We start from the raw sequence: 19885 nt of genomic DNA, 5'->3' as shown, positions 1-19885 counted from the left end.
ATATTTAAGCATTAAAAATGAAATCATTTTTAAAATTATGATCACTCTAAAATATATCTAATCATATTATATCAGGATGTTAAATAAGGCTTGTATGTTTGTTGTTGTGATATAAATTTATTTTTTAAAGTATTTTTTATTTAAAAATCATCAAAATAATTTATTATAAATTTTAAAATCAATGTATAAAAATTATTAATAAATATAAAAAATATCTTCATATATTTTTAAAATAAACACAATCTTAACAAATATCTAAAAACAAAATTATTAAACTATCACTAGGTACTATCAACTTGTGTCTAGAGTACTTGCTACGAAAAAAACAAATGTGTCCAAAAGTTCTTCTACTACACCAATTGGAGTGCGTGGCCACAACTCTTCATTGACATGATAATCTTTCTTCTTTTACATGAAAATCTTTCTTTTTTTCATTAGAGATGGATGATTTGTGCTTGGATTTAAACATAATGACCTTTAATCATAGAGTAATTCTATAGTTTAAAGGATTTGTTGACTTTGCTTTATAGATGATGGAGGGGTTCTACAAGAGATGGGAGTGACGCATGACTTCTTTAAAATTATAAAAGTCAATTATTATAATTATTATATTAAATATCATCCGACTTAGTGGGTTGATTATACAAGGGTTGATTATATGAGTGTATTTGAGAATATAGTTGCAATTATTTTTTTAAGTGTTTTTCATTCAAAAACACATTAAAATAATGTTTTTATTTTATTTTTTTAAAATTATTTTTGATATCAGCACATCAAAATAATTTGAAAACATAAAAAACATATCAATTTAAAGTGAAAATTTTTTTAATTTTTTTTTAAAAACACTTTTAAAACACAATATCAAACAAGGCCTCATCTAATAATTCAAGATCGGGTTTAATATTAAATTATCTAAATAATTGATTTGATCTAACTCAAATACTTAATGGATAAATTTATATCAGATGAGAGAATTGCAAAATAGATCAAGCCAAGTTTTATATTTTTGCATGTTATTATATAGTATATTTCTACAACGCTGGTAATTTCAAAATATTTAAATTATAATTAGGTATCAAAAATACACCTTCAAAATATTTTTCCAACAAGTATGAAAATCAATGGATCCAACGAGACAACAATAGCTAAGTCTAATTGTCAAAGGTGATCAAGATTCAAGAATTCTGCGTAGATGAAAATGAGTGATGGGAATTAAAAGATATAATATTACATGTTAGTCCAAAAACGATCATTTAAACTTAGACATTGATATGAATTCACGTTCATCGATGATGCTTCTAATAACGTTCAAAATATAAAGAAATATGAAATCAATGTAAACGATGCACTCTAATCGTTTGAGGAAAAAAAAAAAAACTAGTTCCGAATCAAAATGCAAACTTACTAAAGATACTCCTCATAATTGAATAAAAAAATTATGATCTTTAACTTCAATATATATATCCGGTGTGTGTTTGATATTGTAATATAAAGTGTTTTTAAAAAGTATTTTTTATTTTAAAAATATATATAAAAAATTATTATTTTCATATCAGTATATCAATATCATTAAAAAAACAGTAAAACAAGTTAAGTAGACGGTTCTTCATTTCAATTACATTTTTAAAAACGCTTCAAAACACAAGACAAGCAACTTTTAATACTAATCTAGATGAAAATTGTGAATATGTTATATTTTTAAAGAGTTAGTTAACTAAAAAACTAAAACGCATAGGGAATTTACTGTGCAAAATATATTATGGATCCCTCACATGACATTGTAGATGGAATGCCATTTTTTTTCTTATTTTTTTTTTAATTTGGCCTTTACTAAGACTAAATTACATGCTAATTTGATAAGGGATGATGGAATTAAAAAATGGGGGACCAAGATAAGATAAAAAACATGCTGGGAATAAGTGGCCTTAAAAGTTTGTGCAATATGTTTATTACAACTCCTATACTTTACAGATTATAAATATTGGTTCCTTTTAGTTTCTAACATTAAAGAGAAAAATCAATTTTGATCCAAAACTTTATTTTTCTTATATTTTAGCTTTTGATGTGAGAGAGGTGAGAGAAAACCTCATGAATTTGGCGCTAGATAAAGAAATTTTTCATTGGCAACGATTTCAACCACCATAATAATAAAAATTGGTGTCAAATTGTTCATTTTGATGAGGAAAACTCACATTAAATTTTTTTCTTGCCTTGAAATCGCCAAGAAAAATAGATTTGATAATGGTAAGATTTTTTATTTCGAGTTAATTTTAAGTCATGAAACAATTTTTTGGGTTTTTTGAAGTTGTGAGTGAGTTTATCAAGTTATGTATGTTGTTTTCTAAGTGATTAAAGTAAAAATTGGGTTGAAATGCAATTTTTAGGTAAAAAAACCACTAGTCTGTTTTTTTTTTGCCACCATAGTGGCTGAAAATTGGACAATATAGATGGCATGTTCGTCTGACTCTTTTTTCAAAAAAAAAAAGGAGAAAATAATATGTCGTCCGCCCCAAATATGAAAACAAAAAAAGAGCCAAGCTGCGTGAGCCTGCGTGAGCCCTAACAAAATGGTTAACATTGCATAGTATTTTTATTTTATGTTATTCAATCATTATAACGCACGTGTTTATTTATATTATCGTTTGATTAAATAAATAAATTGAATAAATACAACTAAGTAAATATCTCATCTTATGAGATTAAATATTTCGATCTACACCTGTTTCTCGATTTTTTTAATTTTATTTTTAGTTACCATGCATAGCTTTATTTTTATTTATTAACACATATAATTTTTAATTCATTTGATTATATGTATGTATAGAGTTTTTAATTTTTATTTAGAATTTTTTTAATTATAAAAATATATTAAAAAACTTGTGTATATAATTTTTTTAATTTTTAGGGTGAAGTATCTAGAAGCAACTAGATGGAAGTCGAAATTGAGAACTCAGACTGGAATGTAATACTTGACTAATGGATAATTTATACTTTCTCATGCAATTTTTAAGAGATTGCATTTAACGCGATTGAAGAAACAAGTGGCTTTGTGCACTCTTTTTCTTGATATGGGCCCACCTTCACTGTATAAAATTGAATATTGGGGCCCACATCGTATTTATTCCCTTTTCTTATTATTAGTTTCTCTCTTTAAAATTTTAAATAGACTTCTATTTGGGCTGAGTAAGGTAGCTTACAGGGACGCGGCCTTAATGTTACTCGGTAAACAATTATTTATTATTTATTTAAAATTATTTTTTTATATTTGTAGAATATTTTAATGTATTAATATTAAAAATAAATTTAAAAAACAAAAAATATATTATTTTTGATGTATTTTTAAATAAAAAATACTTTGAAAATTAATTACCACAATAATATTAAAATTATATCTCAGTTGAATTTGTTTTTGATATTAAATTGTGTTTAATTTAAAATAATCTTAAAATAATTTTTTAATTTTTTTTAATTTTGATATGATAATATTAAATAAAAATATATTTTTATATATTTTTAAGTAAAAAATATTTTATTCATTATTTAAAAAATGACTTGGATTGAAGCAACAATATAGTTATTTAAATTTAGTATGTGGTTGAGTAGGTCCAAAGCTTAAGTTAATTAATATTAATTCGAGAAGATAAGAATATTTAAAAAGTCAAAATAGCATAATTTTGAAATAAATAAAAAATTAATGAGTTTGTAATATATATTAGGCATCATATCAACAAATCAATTTAAAATTGATTTTTCTTAGGCATGGCGAATATCATATGGTTGTCAACCAAGTGTATGGTAAACAGAAAGCAATAATATCTTCAATTAATTTTCTAAAATTATTATGGTGTAATTTTTTTCTTATTATTTTTTTATTGTATAAAAAATCATAACTTTTTTTTTTATATGAAATTTATGATGTTGCACGATGTTGACCAGGACAAGTTTTTACTCTGTAGAACTGCCTCGACCCCATGGCTAACCATGGAATTTCTATGCCTGCTGTGGAGCCATGAAGTTGTGGTTGTCCTTCAGTTTTTTTTTTTTTTTTTTTTTCTGATTTTTTGGCTCGGGCTAGGGATATTGAAAATTTGGAATGCAAAATAAGCCACGTCCAATGTTGTCAAAGTTTCTTTAATTTCTTCCTTTTCTCCACGGTCAAAGTTTCTTTAATAGCACCATGGAAGATTTGAACCACAAATGACCAAAGTCATGGTGTTGTATTCTCTTCAATAATTTAGTTTGGTGGAATCTACTATTTTATCATAGTAGCTTGGTTTTGCAATTGATTCTCTCTCACCCAAGTACTTGTTTGATAATGTAGTAATTTTTATTTTTTAAAGTGTTTTTTAAATTGATTTTCACCTTGAAAGTATTGTGTTAATATTTTTAAATATTTTTTTGATGATTTTAATATACTAATATAAAAATAAATAAAAATATCATTTTAATTTTTTTTTTGAAAAACACTCTATATCACATCATCAAACACATGAAAAATATCAATTTGTGATCATTTAATATTTTTCAATGATAAATTATGATCTCAACCCCTTAGCTAAACACTGGCTAACAAGTCACAAATCTAATTTTTTATCATAAGCAATTTGTATCTAAAAAATAAATCATTCAAGCTGGTGAGTGATTTGTTTAAAATTTAACAAAAGATATGTAATATTCTATATCGGTGGATGAGGATTTAGTAGCTGATCTTATTAATAGTGCTGGTTGATGACTTGTTAGACACATTCTTGGGTCATGCGTGGTCATCAAAAACAAATTCGCGATGACGATGAGGTCTAAACCGGATAATATTTATCAAGTTAGGCTGGGTTGTTGCATTTAGTATTAGAGTTGATCTTATTGGCTATTCGGTTGTGCCGACGGGATTGTCGGGCTTCTTAAAAAGAGGGTGGATTGTAATATCTTACATCAACGGGTGATGATTTGGTAGCTGATTTTATTAGTAGTGTTGATTACTGACTTGCCAGACACGTTTTGGGGCCATTCATGGTTACTAAAAACAAATTCATGAGAATGGTAAAGTTTAAAATGAACAATATCTGACAGGTTCAGCCGTATTGTTATAAGATAAATGATATAAAAAAAATATATTTACACTATTATAAAAAAGAAGAAGTTTGAAATGTTTTAGATCAGAAGTCCACTTTTTCTTTAATAGCAACGGGATAGGTTGTTGGGCAACAATCAATTCCAATTCAAAGAAAGACTTGCAAGGATTTAGGATTACACGAAATGGGGGCATGATTTGCCCTTTTCAAGCCACATTTTTTCTTCTTTAACTAATTCCGAGTCATGTTCTTAGGTTGAAAATAGGGTTTTCTCTTAAATGTGGAGGCACAACAAATTGTCCTTTATTATTTCTCCACTCGCTTGCATGTTTTGTTCAAAAACACAGGTGAAATTTTCAATAGAAAGTGCTTTTTTTTTTTATTTAACTCTTGTTTAGTGTTTTCTGTGATTTTAATATGTTAATTTTAAAAAATTTTAAAAAATCATTTTGATATATTTTTAAACAAAAAAACACTATATATTATAATATTAAACACACTTTAAAACAAATCCAGCCAAACTCAAGTAACGTGTAACGTGACAGGTGAACTATTGGATTGGAAAAATAACTAAATTCAAAGAGCAACTCACCAGTATCAGAATCCTTCCTGTTGTCACAATACTTGAGAAGCTTGCGGACTTTTGTAAGTTAACTGCTGAGCCACTTTACGTTAGGTTTGCTCAATAAGTAAGCATAAAGGCCCATTCCTCCTCTCGTCTGGTCTTCTCTGTCTACAAGACTGCTGGCATTCGTTGTTTTTCATGGGCTTTTCTACCCAGTTCTCAGTAAATCAGGCCTGTGTTATGTAGCGAGTCTTCTGCTAATTGGTATCCTCAATAACGGGCTTCATCTTGTCCAAACAGCAATTATATCACTTGTAGCTGTCGATTGGTGTCCTCTACTTCTCCTGGTGTACTTCCATGATAGGTTTACATGGAAATAGCTTGACTCGAAGCTCGATCTGGGCTCGTCGAAAAGAGCTTTAGCATGATAAATGGCCTGATAAACTCGGTCGAATTCACGCGATGATCTAATGAACTAGGTTTCTTTTCAAGCCAATATTTGGAGTACATTTTACTCTTAATCTATTCGGCTAAAATAGTTTTTTTTATATATATAATATTAGAGTATTAATAACTAAATAATTACAAATACTTATGTAATAAAAATTAAACACAAAATAGTATGAGTTTATGTAAATTTCAAGTTTAAAGAGTTTTCACTTGAGAAAGTATGTTTGATAATAATATAAATTATATTTTAAAATTTAACCTAATAATTTAAATTATTAGATTCAGATGATTCTTTAATATACATTCTATTATATTTATTCGACGGAAAAAAATGCTATCTTGAAGAGGGCGATGTAAATACTACAAAAAGACCTTGGATCAAAGAGTAATTCTAGAATAGCAGGTTGTTATCACATACTTAGCAAGATTGCAAGCTACGAAAAATCAAGTAGAAGATTTTTCTTAACCTTCACACGATCGAGATGGTCTCTGAAAATGATATGATGTGAAGGGATCGCACATTTTATTGCAGTAAGAAACGACAATGCATGATGTTAATGTGGCGAGTTCTTAGCATCTCTATATTTCCTTGAAAAATAAAAATTAAAATCTACGGCAGTATTATCCGAGTCAACTAAGAGGAAAAAAACACAGAGAGTCGGGGCCCTTCGTCCGAGGCAAAATAATTGAGGTGAAGAAATTGCAGCCATGGCATCGACCACTCAGGTCCTGGTTAGTTTTCATTAGTGATGAAGCCACAGAAATGTGACCCTTCGGTGCCAAATACCATAACCAATTCTTGCTTGTTGCTTTCTGGTTCGTTTTGACATCTTCCTTTATTTAATGGAAGGGCTTGACGAATGTATTTTTCTCTCGTAGTTTCCACACTTGCATTTGTATTTTGTAATGACGATTTCCTGTGGGTGATATAGTTAATTATTTATTTATTTATTTATATCGTTTTAATATGTTAATATAAAAAATAAATTTTAAAAATAAAAAATATATTATTTTGATATATTTTTTAATAAAAATTATTTCAAAAAATAATCACTATTACAATACTAAACTTGATGTAAAATGAAATTTGATAACAAATAAGAAATAAGGGGATTAAATTTTATTGTTGTTATTTTATTGATAGAAAAGTTAATTATTTTAACTATTTAAAATATTATTATGTTGGGTTTAAAATACTTCTAAATTCATATGGTATGCAAGTTATCTACATTAAAATTATTTTGAAAAACAACCCATTTTTACAACATCAAACGTGCTATAAAATAAAATTTGATAAAAAATAAAAAATAAAAATTGAATTTTATTGTTGTTATTTTATTAATAAAAAAGATAATTATTTAAAATATCATTGTATCGGGTTTAAAATACTTTTATATGCATATGATATGCATTAATAATTATGCAATTTTCATTTGATAGAAAATTTAAATTTAAACTTAAAATGATGAGATAATAACCTAAACTCTTTATATCCATTAATATTATTATATTAACTTTCTCAACCGAAAGTTATAACATAATGTAAAGAGAATTAACCTACTTATTAATTTGAGCTTTTATTTCAAAAGTAAAGCTAAAATACTAAACAATATATGGTGCTCATGGCAATGGAGGAGTAATGTCCTCATCGATTTTGAGTTTTCGTTTTCCAAATCGATGCAATGAGTCAATAATATTTCAATCAGCGTTTCTTCGCCGGCACGATGGAGGTAGACATTGATAAATGTATATATGCCACACTATCGACTAATCTATTGCCTATCTGTAGTGGCATTTAATGAAGCTTTAAATTGAGGCAGAGAAAGAATATTAAATTCGGTATACTTCAGCATGTAGATCCTAAAAACTCCTAATCTAGGGTTTGATTTATATTGAGTTTTGAGTTGGATTGGTAACAATATTAATTCTATGAAACTTAATTGGTTGATTAAATTATTATTTTAATTAAATTTAATTCAAACTCAGTACAATAAACTCTAAAAAATTTTAAAAATAAAAAAATGTAGTTTTAATTTTTTTTAATCTAATAATTTAATACTCTTGGCCCTTTTTTTTTTTTTTTTGTATCAATCTTTGAACCGGCACAGCAACTATGGAGAGAAGTGTGACCATGAAAGAAAGGAGAAGGGATCGTTGAGTGCTAGGAGTTATTCGTTAACATGGCGGCTGCATTAACTTTCTCAGATTCCTAAAAATACAAGCGGATTTTCACATAAAAAGAGCTTTTAGGTGGTGTTTATCTAAATACAAGGGGATTGTTTTTACTATTAAGGTATTTCTGAAATCAAGTAAACTAATAATAATGGTTTATAAATGAGTAATAATTGTCGGAGGGGGTAAAATATGTATTTTCCATGTAGAAAGCTTTAAATTACAGCTGATATTTTGTAATTTTAAAAAATTTAGGATTAAAATTAATGAATGTTAATTTGGCTCCGCTTGTTTTTAAAATTCTATTTATTAAATTATGAGGGGTGTAGTTTAATTGGTCAGATTTCTGAATTTGTTCTCTAGAAATTATCAATTTGAGTCTCAGAGCTACTAAAAATTTAAATGATCATTAATTTCAAGACTCTGAAATTAGTTAAGATATGCACAAGTTAACCCAAATATTTATATTAATAAAAAAATCATATTTATTAATGTAATATACCACATTAAAAACTTTATTTTTTTACTCTTAGTACGATGCATTGCGTGATGCCTTGCACTAACACATCATCATAACTCTATCTAGAATTCCAACACAAAAACACAAAAACATTTTTATTTATTTTCAATGGGAGGAATTAAGAGAGAGAGAGAGAGAGAGAGAGATCAAAGATGCCATTTTAGATCCAATCAATAACCTTTATAATCAAATTGGAGTGGAAGGGAAGGAAAGAGTATTGTAAAAGATTTCCAGGTATTCGAATTCTTGCATTTTTTCCCTAGAAACGAAACATTCTTGAGCTTGTAAACCTTATCAGGAATACAATTCCTCATCTTTTTTCTGGAGAAAGCAATCCACCTTTTATACAAAGAAAACTTGGTTCCTCTACCACAACCAACCATAAATGTTTCTCTATTTTCTTTTAAATACGATGTTGGATAAACCAGAAATAATATGATTTCGTTATTGTGTAAATCAAAATTTAATATATAAATAATGAAGATTGATCGATACGTGTTTTATTTTATAGCACTATGAGACCCATGTTGCTGAGCATCATCATGTCATGTTTCAGACTTTAAGGTTGCTCTAGGTCTGTGTGTGAGTGTGTATTATGAGTGTTGTCGTGTTATTTTTTAAAATATTTTTTATTTAAAATAATATATATTTTTTTTTTTTTTTTATATTAAAAAAATATAAAAAAAATTAATTTTAATAAAAAAAATTTTTTTTAAAAAATATTGTTCCCCGCATCTCCAAAAGCTCCCTTATACCAAATTCCCATAGACTTTCAATCATGGTCATTAATTTTCAGACGTCTAAACAGATATATAATCGTTTTCTTTTCCATTCTAAAAGAAAGAATCAGTCTGATATCACAACTTGCTCAAGATAAGGTTACTGGTCTGTACTGTGAATTCGGGTTAACTTAAAATATATATATATATTTTTTTACAAATAAAATAAAGTCATGTTGGATAATTGTTTTTAAAAATTTAAAATAATATTATTTTAAATAAAAATTTTTAAAAATTAATTTAGTTAAGCCTCACTTATATATAATTTGATCAACATTGTATTTGGCCAGATTAATTTTCAAACTAAAATAAATTAAAATTTAGCTTATGTTATGTTTTGATAAATTACGTTTTATATCTAAGGGCTTCTTTTGGAGTATAGTTATAGTTATTTTTTAAAGCGTTTTTCATACTAAAATGCATTAAAATAATATTTTTTTTTAAATTTTTTTTTTTAAATTAGTATATCAAAATAATTTAAAAAATATAAAAAATAATAATTTTCAATAATAATAAAAAAAAAAAGTTTAGGAACCGCGTTCTCACCATTTGCGAGCATCACTGGTCAAAAAGAGGGGAAGAGGGAGACCAGGCATTCGACATCGTGACTGGCTTACGGTACGAATTGGACACCAAGAATAATTAAAGTCTACGAAAAAGGAAAAAAAAAAGTTAGATCTTCTTTGTAATAAAAAAATATATAGATGGAGGAGGAGCATAATTTTCAACAATCGCAACCATTCTTTTTTGAAGCAGATCTGCCGGATTCACACGTTCAAGTTCATATATTGTCCTTATAATCATTATCCCACTTCTCCTTTTTGCTAATTACTCCCACTAACCCATCTAGCTTTGCTAGGAATCAACTCCTACAATCACATCATATATCCCTGTACATTCTACAATTAAAAAATCCAAATCATTGACAATTTTCTTTCTTTTTTTCCTTTACTTTTTTTTTTATTTACTTTAATGATTAAGTTGTTCTTCAATGTATAATTATTAAAATCTAGGTTGGTTTAATGGTCGATCTAGAGCTCGATGTACTTAAGATTTAGATCAATACATGTTGAAGGAATAATAATTTTATCAAAAACCCAGCTCGATTCGGGGCAAAACTTATTTCTCAACTTATTAATTTATTATTGAAAAAATCCTGATGAAAACATTGTTATTTCATTATTTTTATATTTTAAAAAATTTAAATTAACTCTTCAAATTCATAACCCAAATCTTATCCTGAATCGATCTAATCTAGGTTTTATGATTATGTTCGAGCAAGTATTTATGGTTTAAGGTAAGTTTTTAGATATGATTTTAGACAAATAGATAGAAAAGTTAAAAAATAATGAAATTAAAAAATATATAATTTCATAAATTATCTCAAATAAAATAAATAACATTCAAAAGAATACAGATCAAATCTGATAAATAAAAAGTTTTAATTAAAAAATAAAAAGAAAAAAGTAAATAACAATAATAAAAATAAAAATCAAAGTTCATATAAAAATTAAATTAAACCAAATCAAATTCTAATTAATGAAATTAAATAAAATAAAAGAGTCAAAACTAAAATATATAGCAATAAAAAATTTAAAGACCAAATTTGATATAATCAACAAATAATATGAAATCTTTAAATTTTTTATAATTTCTGAAAAATATTTTTGATTTAAAATAAAAAAAATGCTTTTATAAAAAACAAACTAATTTTTTTTAATTATACAGTATTTTTTGTTAATTAACTTTTACAAGAACAACTAAATTAAAAAAAAATCTGAAAAATAACTTCCAAAAAATCGCTTTTCATGGAAACAAACTAGGCAGAAGATTGAAAATTCTGTGGTGTCCAATGCCCGAAGATTAATCAACGCAAGGACTTTCCTTTCTTTGCTGGGAAGGCAGTCCAATTTTGCGTGTTGGTTGGCGATTGGAGCAACAACTTTAGAACAACTTGCTGCTGCATAATGGGCTTGTCACCGAGCGTGTAGGTCAGCTGGCAGAGGGCTGTCCTAGCTTAACCAAGGTCTCGAGTTCGAGCCTGGGGTATGCAGCGGTGCTATGTGGGAGAGCTTTGCTGTCCTCACGGGTCTCACCCGGCTCGAATCCGGATTAGTCAGCAGTGGCTGGAAACCGGATGGTTATACCAAAAAAAAAAAAATATTAAAATCATGAATCGCTGGCAAGCTTCAATAATTCTTAGAATTCGTTTGGATAGCCTTTTAAAACCTTTCTTTTATCTGCAAAGTAAGGAGTAGGTTGAAAAGTTTAGACAAACGGGCCTTAATGTTCATCAAATATTAATTTAGTTCTTAATTTGTAAATATCCATTAACATGCATTCATGTGTACACAATCATAACTTTCCATGCTCGATCTGTCTATCTATTTAGACATCATTTGGAATTACCTTTCATGTGTTTTTTTTTTAAATGTTTCTTATTTTTTAAAATCATTAAATCTATGTATTCTTAAATATATTTTTTGAATGATTTTAATAAACCATTAAGAAACATTTAAAAATTAATTAAATTAATATTTTTTTTTGAATAAATAAATGCTTCATGTCGTTATCTGGAATTGCATTTAATTTGATTTATGTTTTTGATATTTCGGTGTAGTGTATTTTTAAAAAATATATTTTACTTGAAAAAAATATAAAAATAATTCTTTTTTCAAGATCTTTTTTTATTTTAAACATCAAAACAATATTTGACATTGTGTTTCAAAAGCACTTTAAAAAAATTTTAATTTTTTTATTTTTTATTTTGCTTTAAATTAATATATTTTTACTGTTTTCAGATATTTTAATATGTTAATGTCAAAAATAATTTTTAAAATATAAAAAAATATAAAGAAGCTGTTTGGCACTGCGGTCCAAACAACTTTTTGCAAAAATTCAATTTTTTTTTTTGCTAAAATTGAGTTCGGTTTGTACTTTCTGGATCGTTTTTATGTGCTGATATTAAAAATGATTTTAAAAAAATGAAAAAACATTATTGACATGCTTTTCAGCACGAAAAACTATTTGAAAAACAACCGCTACCACACTCCCAAACACCCTCAAAATATTTTTTTAAAAAAACTACTATCATCTAAAATAAATTACTATTCTCCAACGTCTGATTTTCAAGGATAAAATTTTAAAAAATAGTTAAGCAGAGAAAGGATTGATGATGCTACAGCTGCATTATTTCATTACATGAGACCAAGACAAAAACAGTGCCATCAATCATCGTTAAAAAAACCCTTTTTTCCAACGTTCAAACATCACAGTGTCTTCGACTCCACTTTCCAAGGAACACATAAAAAGGCATGCATGCTTTTCGTTGTTTTCTCTCGTTCACACTGACTCTTCAGCAGGGCTGCAATAATTTACAGCAAAAATGTCTTTTCTACAGGTTAAAATGACTATACACACCCCCTTTCAAGCCCAGGACAGATTCCAAATCGATGTGATCTCATTCACACTCGTCTAGGATTTTGTTTGGCTTGCTTGTACAATTGTGCGATTGAATTTTCTTTTTGAGCACCAAACGTGCTCAAAAGAATTCTATTCTTGGATAAACCAATTACAGGATAGCTAGCAGCAATTCCTACGGCTTCAGATATTCCTAGGTTAGGGCTAGTTATATACAGCAAAGGAAAAACTCATTACCCTAAAATATTATTCCTAAAATAAATTGCTTTTATATTCTGAATTTGTAATGAAGTGCTTATCAGGTTTTTTTCTAAAAAAATTACCTAAACTCAATATGGGTTTCAAAAAAAAATTTGATTTGGGATAAGTTCTTAGTCTTAAAACCCAATCTTCATTTTTAAAATGCAAGCGTCGAGGTTGAGTCGACAGGATGATGAATATTGAATTATGTTTTTAAACTTACTCCCTTCATTATGTTATATGTTAGGCTAATATTGTTTTAATATAAATACCTCATAACTTTTTGGGTGATGAGTTTTAATACAAATAATTCCATTTGATTGTTTCCATGACATAACAGATAATCTGATAGCATAAATAATTTTTTCAGATCAATCTTCAAATATAATTTATCTATTATGATTTTTATTTAAAATAATTTATCTGAGATTCTGTTTATTTTATATAAAATGAATTTTTAAAAATTATTTTCTAATTTTTTATGTGTTTGTTTACTATTAAGAAAGTTGGTCAATAAAAAATATTTTTTAATTAAAGAGAAATTTAGCTTGATTTTCATAAAAGTATTTTTATTTTATTTTGAACATAAAACACTTTTTAGAATTAATGAAGTATTAAAAAATATCTTGTTATTTATTAATTATATTAAATTTGGTATTCAATATTTTGATTGTTATATATTTTGTTTTTAATATTTTTTTTAATTTCATTCCTTATAATTTGATTTAATTTAATTTTTATATCAACTTTGATTATTATTATTATTATTATTTTAATTGTTATTTTTTTTTAATTATTTTCTTAATTGAGATTTTATATCTATCAAATTAGATCTATATTTTTTTATTGCTATTTATTTTATTTGAAATAATTTATGAAATAATTTTTTTTAATTTCTTGATTTTTTAATTTTTTTTATTTGTCAGATTTGATCTCTATTATTTTAATTATTATTAATTTTATTTGAAAATAATTTATAAAATTATATTTTTTTCAGTTTCATTCATTTTCAACTTTTTAATATGTTATATTTAGTCTTTGTTCTCTTAATATATTATATTTTTTTAGCTTATTTTTTATAATATGATCAAATATTAAAAAATAATTTATTTTTTAGAAATTTACTTTTCACCAAAATTATTTTTTAAAAAGTTACTTTTCATGGATTCTCAAAACGTTCTTGTAGGCATATAGAGCTTGTTTGTGGTCATGTTTCAACATGTTTTTCATAAAAAATTAATATTTTTTTACTTTAAATTAATTTTTTAATGTTTATATATTATTTTAATATATTGAGTGAAAAATAAATTTTAAAAAATAAAAAAATATTATTTTATAATAAAATAAAAAATATTTTAAAAACAACTATTAAAAAACAAGAATATATACCACCGCAGGATAGGATTTTGCAGCACTATTTGGCCATGTGATGCATAAAGTTTCTTGGTTAACTACAAACCTAATGAAACGAACTCAACTTCTAATTAAACTCCCAAAATCTAAGCATGGAAACTTCCAAGATTGTTTCTTTATCAACTCTGTACTGACTCCCATTGACTCCCCAGAGTTTCCACTTTCCACCACCTTTGAACTGCAAATCCCATGTCTTTTATCTACCCTCACCACCCAAGTTTTTCCAAGACTATTAGTAACTGGCCCCCACTTTTGTACCCTTCAAAACCCTTATCCCAGAAAAACCAAACACTCAAACACTTCCCACCACTTTCCCTCTCTTTCTCTCTCTAAAAAACATGTTTTTTCACCTTTCCCTTCTCTTTCTATCTCTACTCGTCACGTCCAACTCGCTGAACCAGGATGGCCTGTTTCTCCAGCAAGTCAAGCTCGGTCTCTCCGATCCATCTCGCGCCCTCTCCTCTTGGAACCACAGGGACGACACCCCGTGCGGGTGGTATGGTGTTACTTGCGACAAGTCGACTCAACGAGTCACCTCCCTCGATCTTTCTAACTCGGGGCTCATGGGACCCTTCCCTTACTTCCTTTGCCGCCTGACCAATCTGAAGTCGGTTAATCTGCTGAACAATTCCATCAACTCGTCTCTCACCTCTGACATTGCCGCGTGTCAGAGTCTTGAGGTTCTTAACTTGAGTGAAAATCTTCTGGTGGGGTCCCTTCCCGAGTCACTGTCCGAGTTGAAAAACCTCAAGGAACTCAATTTGGAGATGAACAATTTTTCCGGCGGTATTCCGGCGAAGTTCGGGGAGTTCCAGAAGCTGGAGTGGATTTCACTTACTGGGAACTTGCTAACTGGGACAGTACCCAGTGTGCTTGGTAACATTTCCACACTCCAGCGTCTTCTACTGGGTTATAACCCCTTTGCCCCGGGTCATATACCGAGTCAGCTCGGTAACCTGACTAACCTGGTACAGCTCTATCTTGCTGGTTGTAATCTCGTGGGTTCGATTCCCGAGAGTTTAGGCAAGCTATCTCGGTTGACTCATCTTGATTTGTCACTGAATGGACTTACTGGGTCCATACCGAGCTCACTCACTTGGCTGAAGAGCGTTGAGCAAATTGAGCTTTATAATAACACTTTATCAGGTGAATTGCCTCTGGGTTTTTCGAACTTGACCCTGCTAAGAAGTTTTGATGTCTCAACGAATGAGTTAACTGGGACAATCCCGAATGAGTTGACTCAGTTGGAGCTCGAGTCGCTGAACTTGTTTGAGAACAGATTTGAAGGGACTTTGCCAGAGAGCATAGCTAAGTCACCAAATTTATACGAGCTCAAATTGTTCAACAATTTATTTACTGGCGAGTTACCGAGTCAGCTCGGGCTTAACTCACCATTGAAGTGGTTAGATGTTTCATACAACGGATTCTCCGGTGCGATACCAGAGAGCTTGTGTGCAAAAGGTGAGTTGGAGGGCTTGATTTTGATTTACAATTCATTTTCCGGAAAAATCCCAGAAAGTCTGGGAAAATGCAACAGTTTAGGCCGGGTTCGGTTAAAGAATAATAGGTTCAGTGGCATTGTTCCTGGGGAATTCTGGGGGCTACCACGAGTTTACTTGTTTGAGCTTGAAGGTAATTCATTTTCTGGGAAAGTTTCTAATAGGATTGCCTCTGCTTATAATCTCTCTGTTTTGAAGATTTCAAAAAATCAGTTTTCGGGTAATTTACCTGCGGAGATTGGTTTTTTAGACAATCTGATTGAGTTTTCGGCTAGTGATAACTTGTTTACGGGTCCAATTCCAGGGAGTTTGGTTAATTTGAGTAGCTTGAGTACGCTTGTGCTTGACGACAATGAATTGTCTGGTGGGATTCCATCCGGAATTCAGGGTTGGAAGAGCTTGAATGAGCTTAGTTTGGCGAATAATAGGTTATCTGGTTCAATCCCAGATGAGATAGGGAGCTTGCAAGTGCTTAATTATCTTGATCTTTCTGGGAATCACTTCTCTGGGAAGATTCCGATACAATTGGACGATTTGAGGCTCAATTTGTTGAACTTGTCGAACAATATGCTCTCCGGGGCGCTCCCTCCACTTTATGCTAAAGAGATGTATCGGAGTAGCTTTGTGGGAAATCCAGGTTTGTGTGGTGATTTGGAGGATCTTTGTCCACAGGAGGGTGATCCGAAGAAGCAGCGTTACTTGTGGATTCTTCGGTCGATTTTTATACTTGCTGGCATAGTGTTTGTTGTTGGTGTTGTTTGGTTCTACTTCAAGTACCAGAATTTGAAGAAAGCAAAGAGAGTTGTCACTGCATCGAAGTGGAGATCCTTCCATAAGATTGGTTTCAGTGAATTTGAGATCCTTGATTATCTTAAAGAAGATAATGTGATTGGAAGTGGAGGTTCCGGGAAAGTCTACAAGGTTGTGCTCAGCAATGGTGAGACTGTAGCAGTGAAGAAACTAAGTGGAGAGAGCAAGAAAAAGGATACAAGTCGCAGTTCCAACAAAGATGAATTTGAAACAGAAGTTGAAACTTTGGGAAACATCAGGCACAAGAACATTGTGAGATTGTGGTGTTGTTGCAATGCTAGAGATTGCAAGCTTCTGGTTTATGAATATATGCCAAATGGGAGCTTGGGGGATTTGTTGCATAGTAGCAAGGGAGGCTTGTTGGATTGGCCTACGAGGTATAAGATAGCTTTGGATGCAGCTGAGGGCTTATCTTATTTGCATCACGACTGTGTTCCTCCGATAGTTCACCGGGATGTAAAATCAAACAACATCCTGTTAGATGCAGAATTTGGTGCTAGAGTTGCGGATTTCGGGGTTGCTAAGGTTTTTCAAGGAGTTAACAAGGGGACTGAATCCATGTCTGTTATTGCAGGCTCCTGTGGTTACATTGCACCAGGTATTTCACTTCTGTCTACTGGATTGTTACAGTTTGGTCGGTTTAAGCTTTGTTTTTGCTCGTTATATCTACTCGTTTAAGCTCCAAATCATTACTGTAATTGAATTAGTTTGAACTCGCTTTGGTGCAGAATATGCATATACTGTTAGAGTGAATGAAAAGAGCGACATCTACAGTTTTGGGGTGGTCATATTGGAGCTGGTAACAGGCAGACTCCCCATAGATCCAGAATTCGGAGAGAAAGACTTGGTCAAATGGGTCTGCACAACCTTAGTAGACCAGAATGACATGGATCTTGTAATTGACCCCAAGCTCGATTCACGTTACAAGGATGAAATCTCCGAGGTTCTCGACGTCGGTCTCCGTTGCACAAGCTCACTTCCCGTCGACCGGCCCTCAATGCGAAGGGTGGTGAAAATGCTGCAGGAAGCCGGCATGGGAAACAAGCCTAAAGCCAACAAGAGCGACGGGAAGCTCTCTCGTTTTTACCACGAAGTCGTCTCCGATCAAGCAAGGATAGTTTAAGAATTTTGAGTTTAGATGTGATTGAAGCAGCTAGATACCACTTGTTCTAGTGAATTGCCTCAAGATGTGTTTGATTTCATGGGGGCGAAGAGAGAACGATTGATGTAATGACCTGAGGTAGATTGCCGCATGCCGCCCTTGAAAAGTAGTAGCTGTATTAAGACCACATATTTAGATTTTAGATATAGCAGATAGATTGTAACTATTTATTTCTATCACCCCGCACTGCTACTTTTACTGGAGCTATCCTCTTTTGTTAGGTAACTGTAACACGAAAACACATGAGAGCTGTCTAGATTGAAACTTTTCTTTCCATCAGTAACAGCTGTTATGCAATTTTACTTTTTTTAGGGGATTCAATCTCTTGTCTTTATTCATTTTGAATTTATTTAGAAATATATGAAAATACATTTTTTTAATTTTTTAAAAATTTATTTTATAACTAACTTATTAAAGCAATAGAAAAATATAAAAAATTAATTTTAAATATTTTTTTTAAATTTAATTTAATTTTTATTTAAAACACAATACCAAACCAAACTAAGGGGTTGGCCTAATTAACTATTAATTGGCCTATAATTTGGCTTAGTTTTAGTATTGATTTGGTTAAATCTACTAAATTGACCAAAAACTTGATTGATGTGGCTTCCTAGGGTTAAAATCAAGAATTTTATTTTAATAAATGAAAATGAAGTTTTAGATAAGAAAAATGAACTCTCAAGTTACTCAACAATTCAGTGATCTACATTATTTTTTTGTATCAAATCTATAGCCGAGGTTTATAATACCATATCATTGTACCTGCTAACTAGGTCAATCTTGAAGGTTCTCTAGTGCCATGCCTGCAAGCAGTGCCTGGTTAAATCACCTGGAAAGGTTCCAAGTAGCAAGAGACACCTGAGATAATTTAATGGAGATAGGTGGATGGAGGTGCTTGTCTTCCTCGGCCGTCCCTCTTTTAGGAGAATTGGGTCCCTTTCTCCGTAAACGTAAAAGCAAGAAGCACCGCGGGAGTGAAGGGCTGAGGACGATGCATGTGTTGCTGAGGAAAATGACAAGACACAAAAAAAAAAGTCTCTGTTTGGACTGCACGAGGACTCTAACCTTATCTGGTTGAATCTTATTTTGTTTTCTTTCTTATTTCTTTAGGCCATTTCTTTGTTTTGGGCCTTTGAATAGTTCCAGATAGCTTACCCAACACAATTTTTTATGGTCATAAACCATTGATATGAACCCGAACTAGTCCAATAGATTGACCAAGACTTAAGGGAAGACTTTGAAAAACGTAGACTAATCTGTATTTTTAAAAAATATAAATTTATTTTTATTAAAAAATATTTTTTTTATATTTTGTATTTTTTTAATTTTCTGATCTTAAAAATATTTTTTTAAAAAATAAAAAAAATATTATTTTAATATATTTTAATATAAAAAACACTATAAAAAATAACCGTAACCACATTTCTAAACACGTCCTTAATTCAAGATAATAAAAAATCCAAGTTAACCTATAATCTAGTCAAAACCCTTTAATTTTTTTTAAACTCGCCTTCTTTATAATACGATTCTTATATTAAATCAACCTGTTAATTAGGTTTAATAGCTTTTATATATATACTTCTACTTTTATAGTATGATGAATGTTCAATTTTACCATTATAGTTTTGAAAAACTATTAAGATGATGCCTAGCTGTTAAACAATTAAAAAAAGAGTAATAGAGGGCTCACTTTTTCATTTTTTTTAAAAAATTTATTTCTTATTTTCTCATTGTTTTTTTTCTTTTCGGACCCTCACACATGTGATAATTAATATCTCATAAAGAT

General features: G+C 29.6%; 1 protein-coding gene across 1 annotated transcript; it reads left to right on the top strand.

Moving 5' to 3' along the window:
* The first annotated feature begins 14658 nt into the window (after window positions 1-14658).
* On the top strand, window positions 14659-18420 carry LOC118059554 (receptor-like protein kinase HSL1). Its single transcript, XM_035072436.2, has 2 exons — window positions 14659-17535; window positions 17666-18420. Exons 1-2 carry the CDS (start codon window positions 14967-14969, stop codon window positions 18058-18060), a joined length of 2964 nt encoding a protein of 987 aa, XP_034928327.1. The 5' UTR covers window positions 14659-14966; the 3' UTR covers window positions 18061-18420.
* Window positions 18421-19885: the final 1465 nt, after the last annotated feature.

The sequence above is a fragment of the Populus alba genome, chromosome 7 (assembly GCF_005239225.2).
Source record: "Populus alba chromosome 7, ASM523922v2, whole genome shotgun sequence".
Classification (NCBI taxonomy): Eukaryota; Viridiplantae; Streptophyta; class Magnoliopsida; order Malpighiales; family Salicaceae; genus Populus; species Populus alba.
This window is presented reverse-complemented; position numbering and strand designations above follow the sequence as displayed.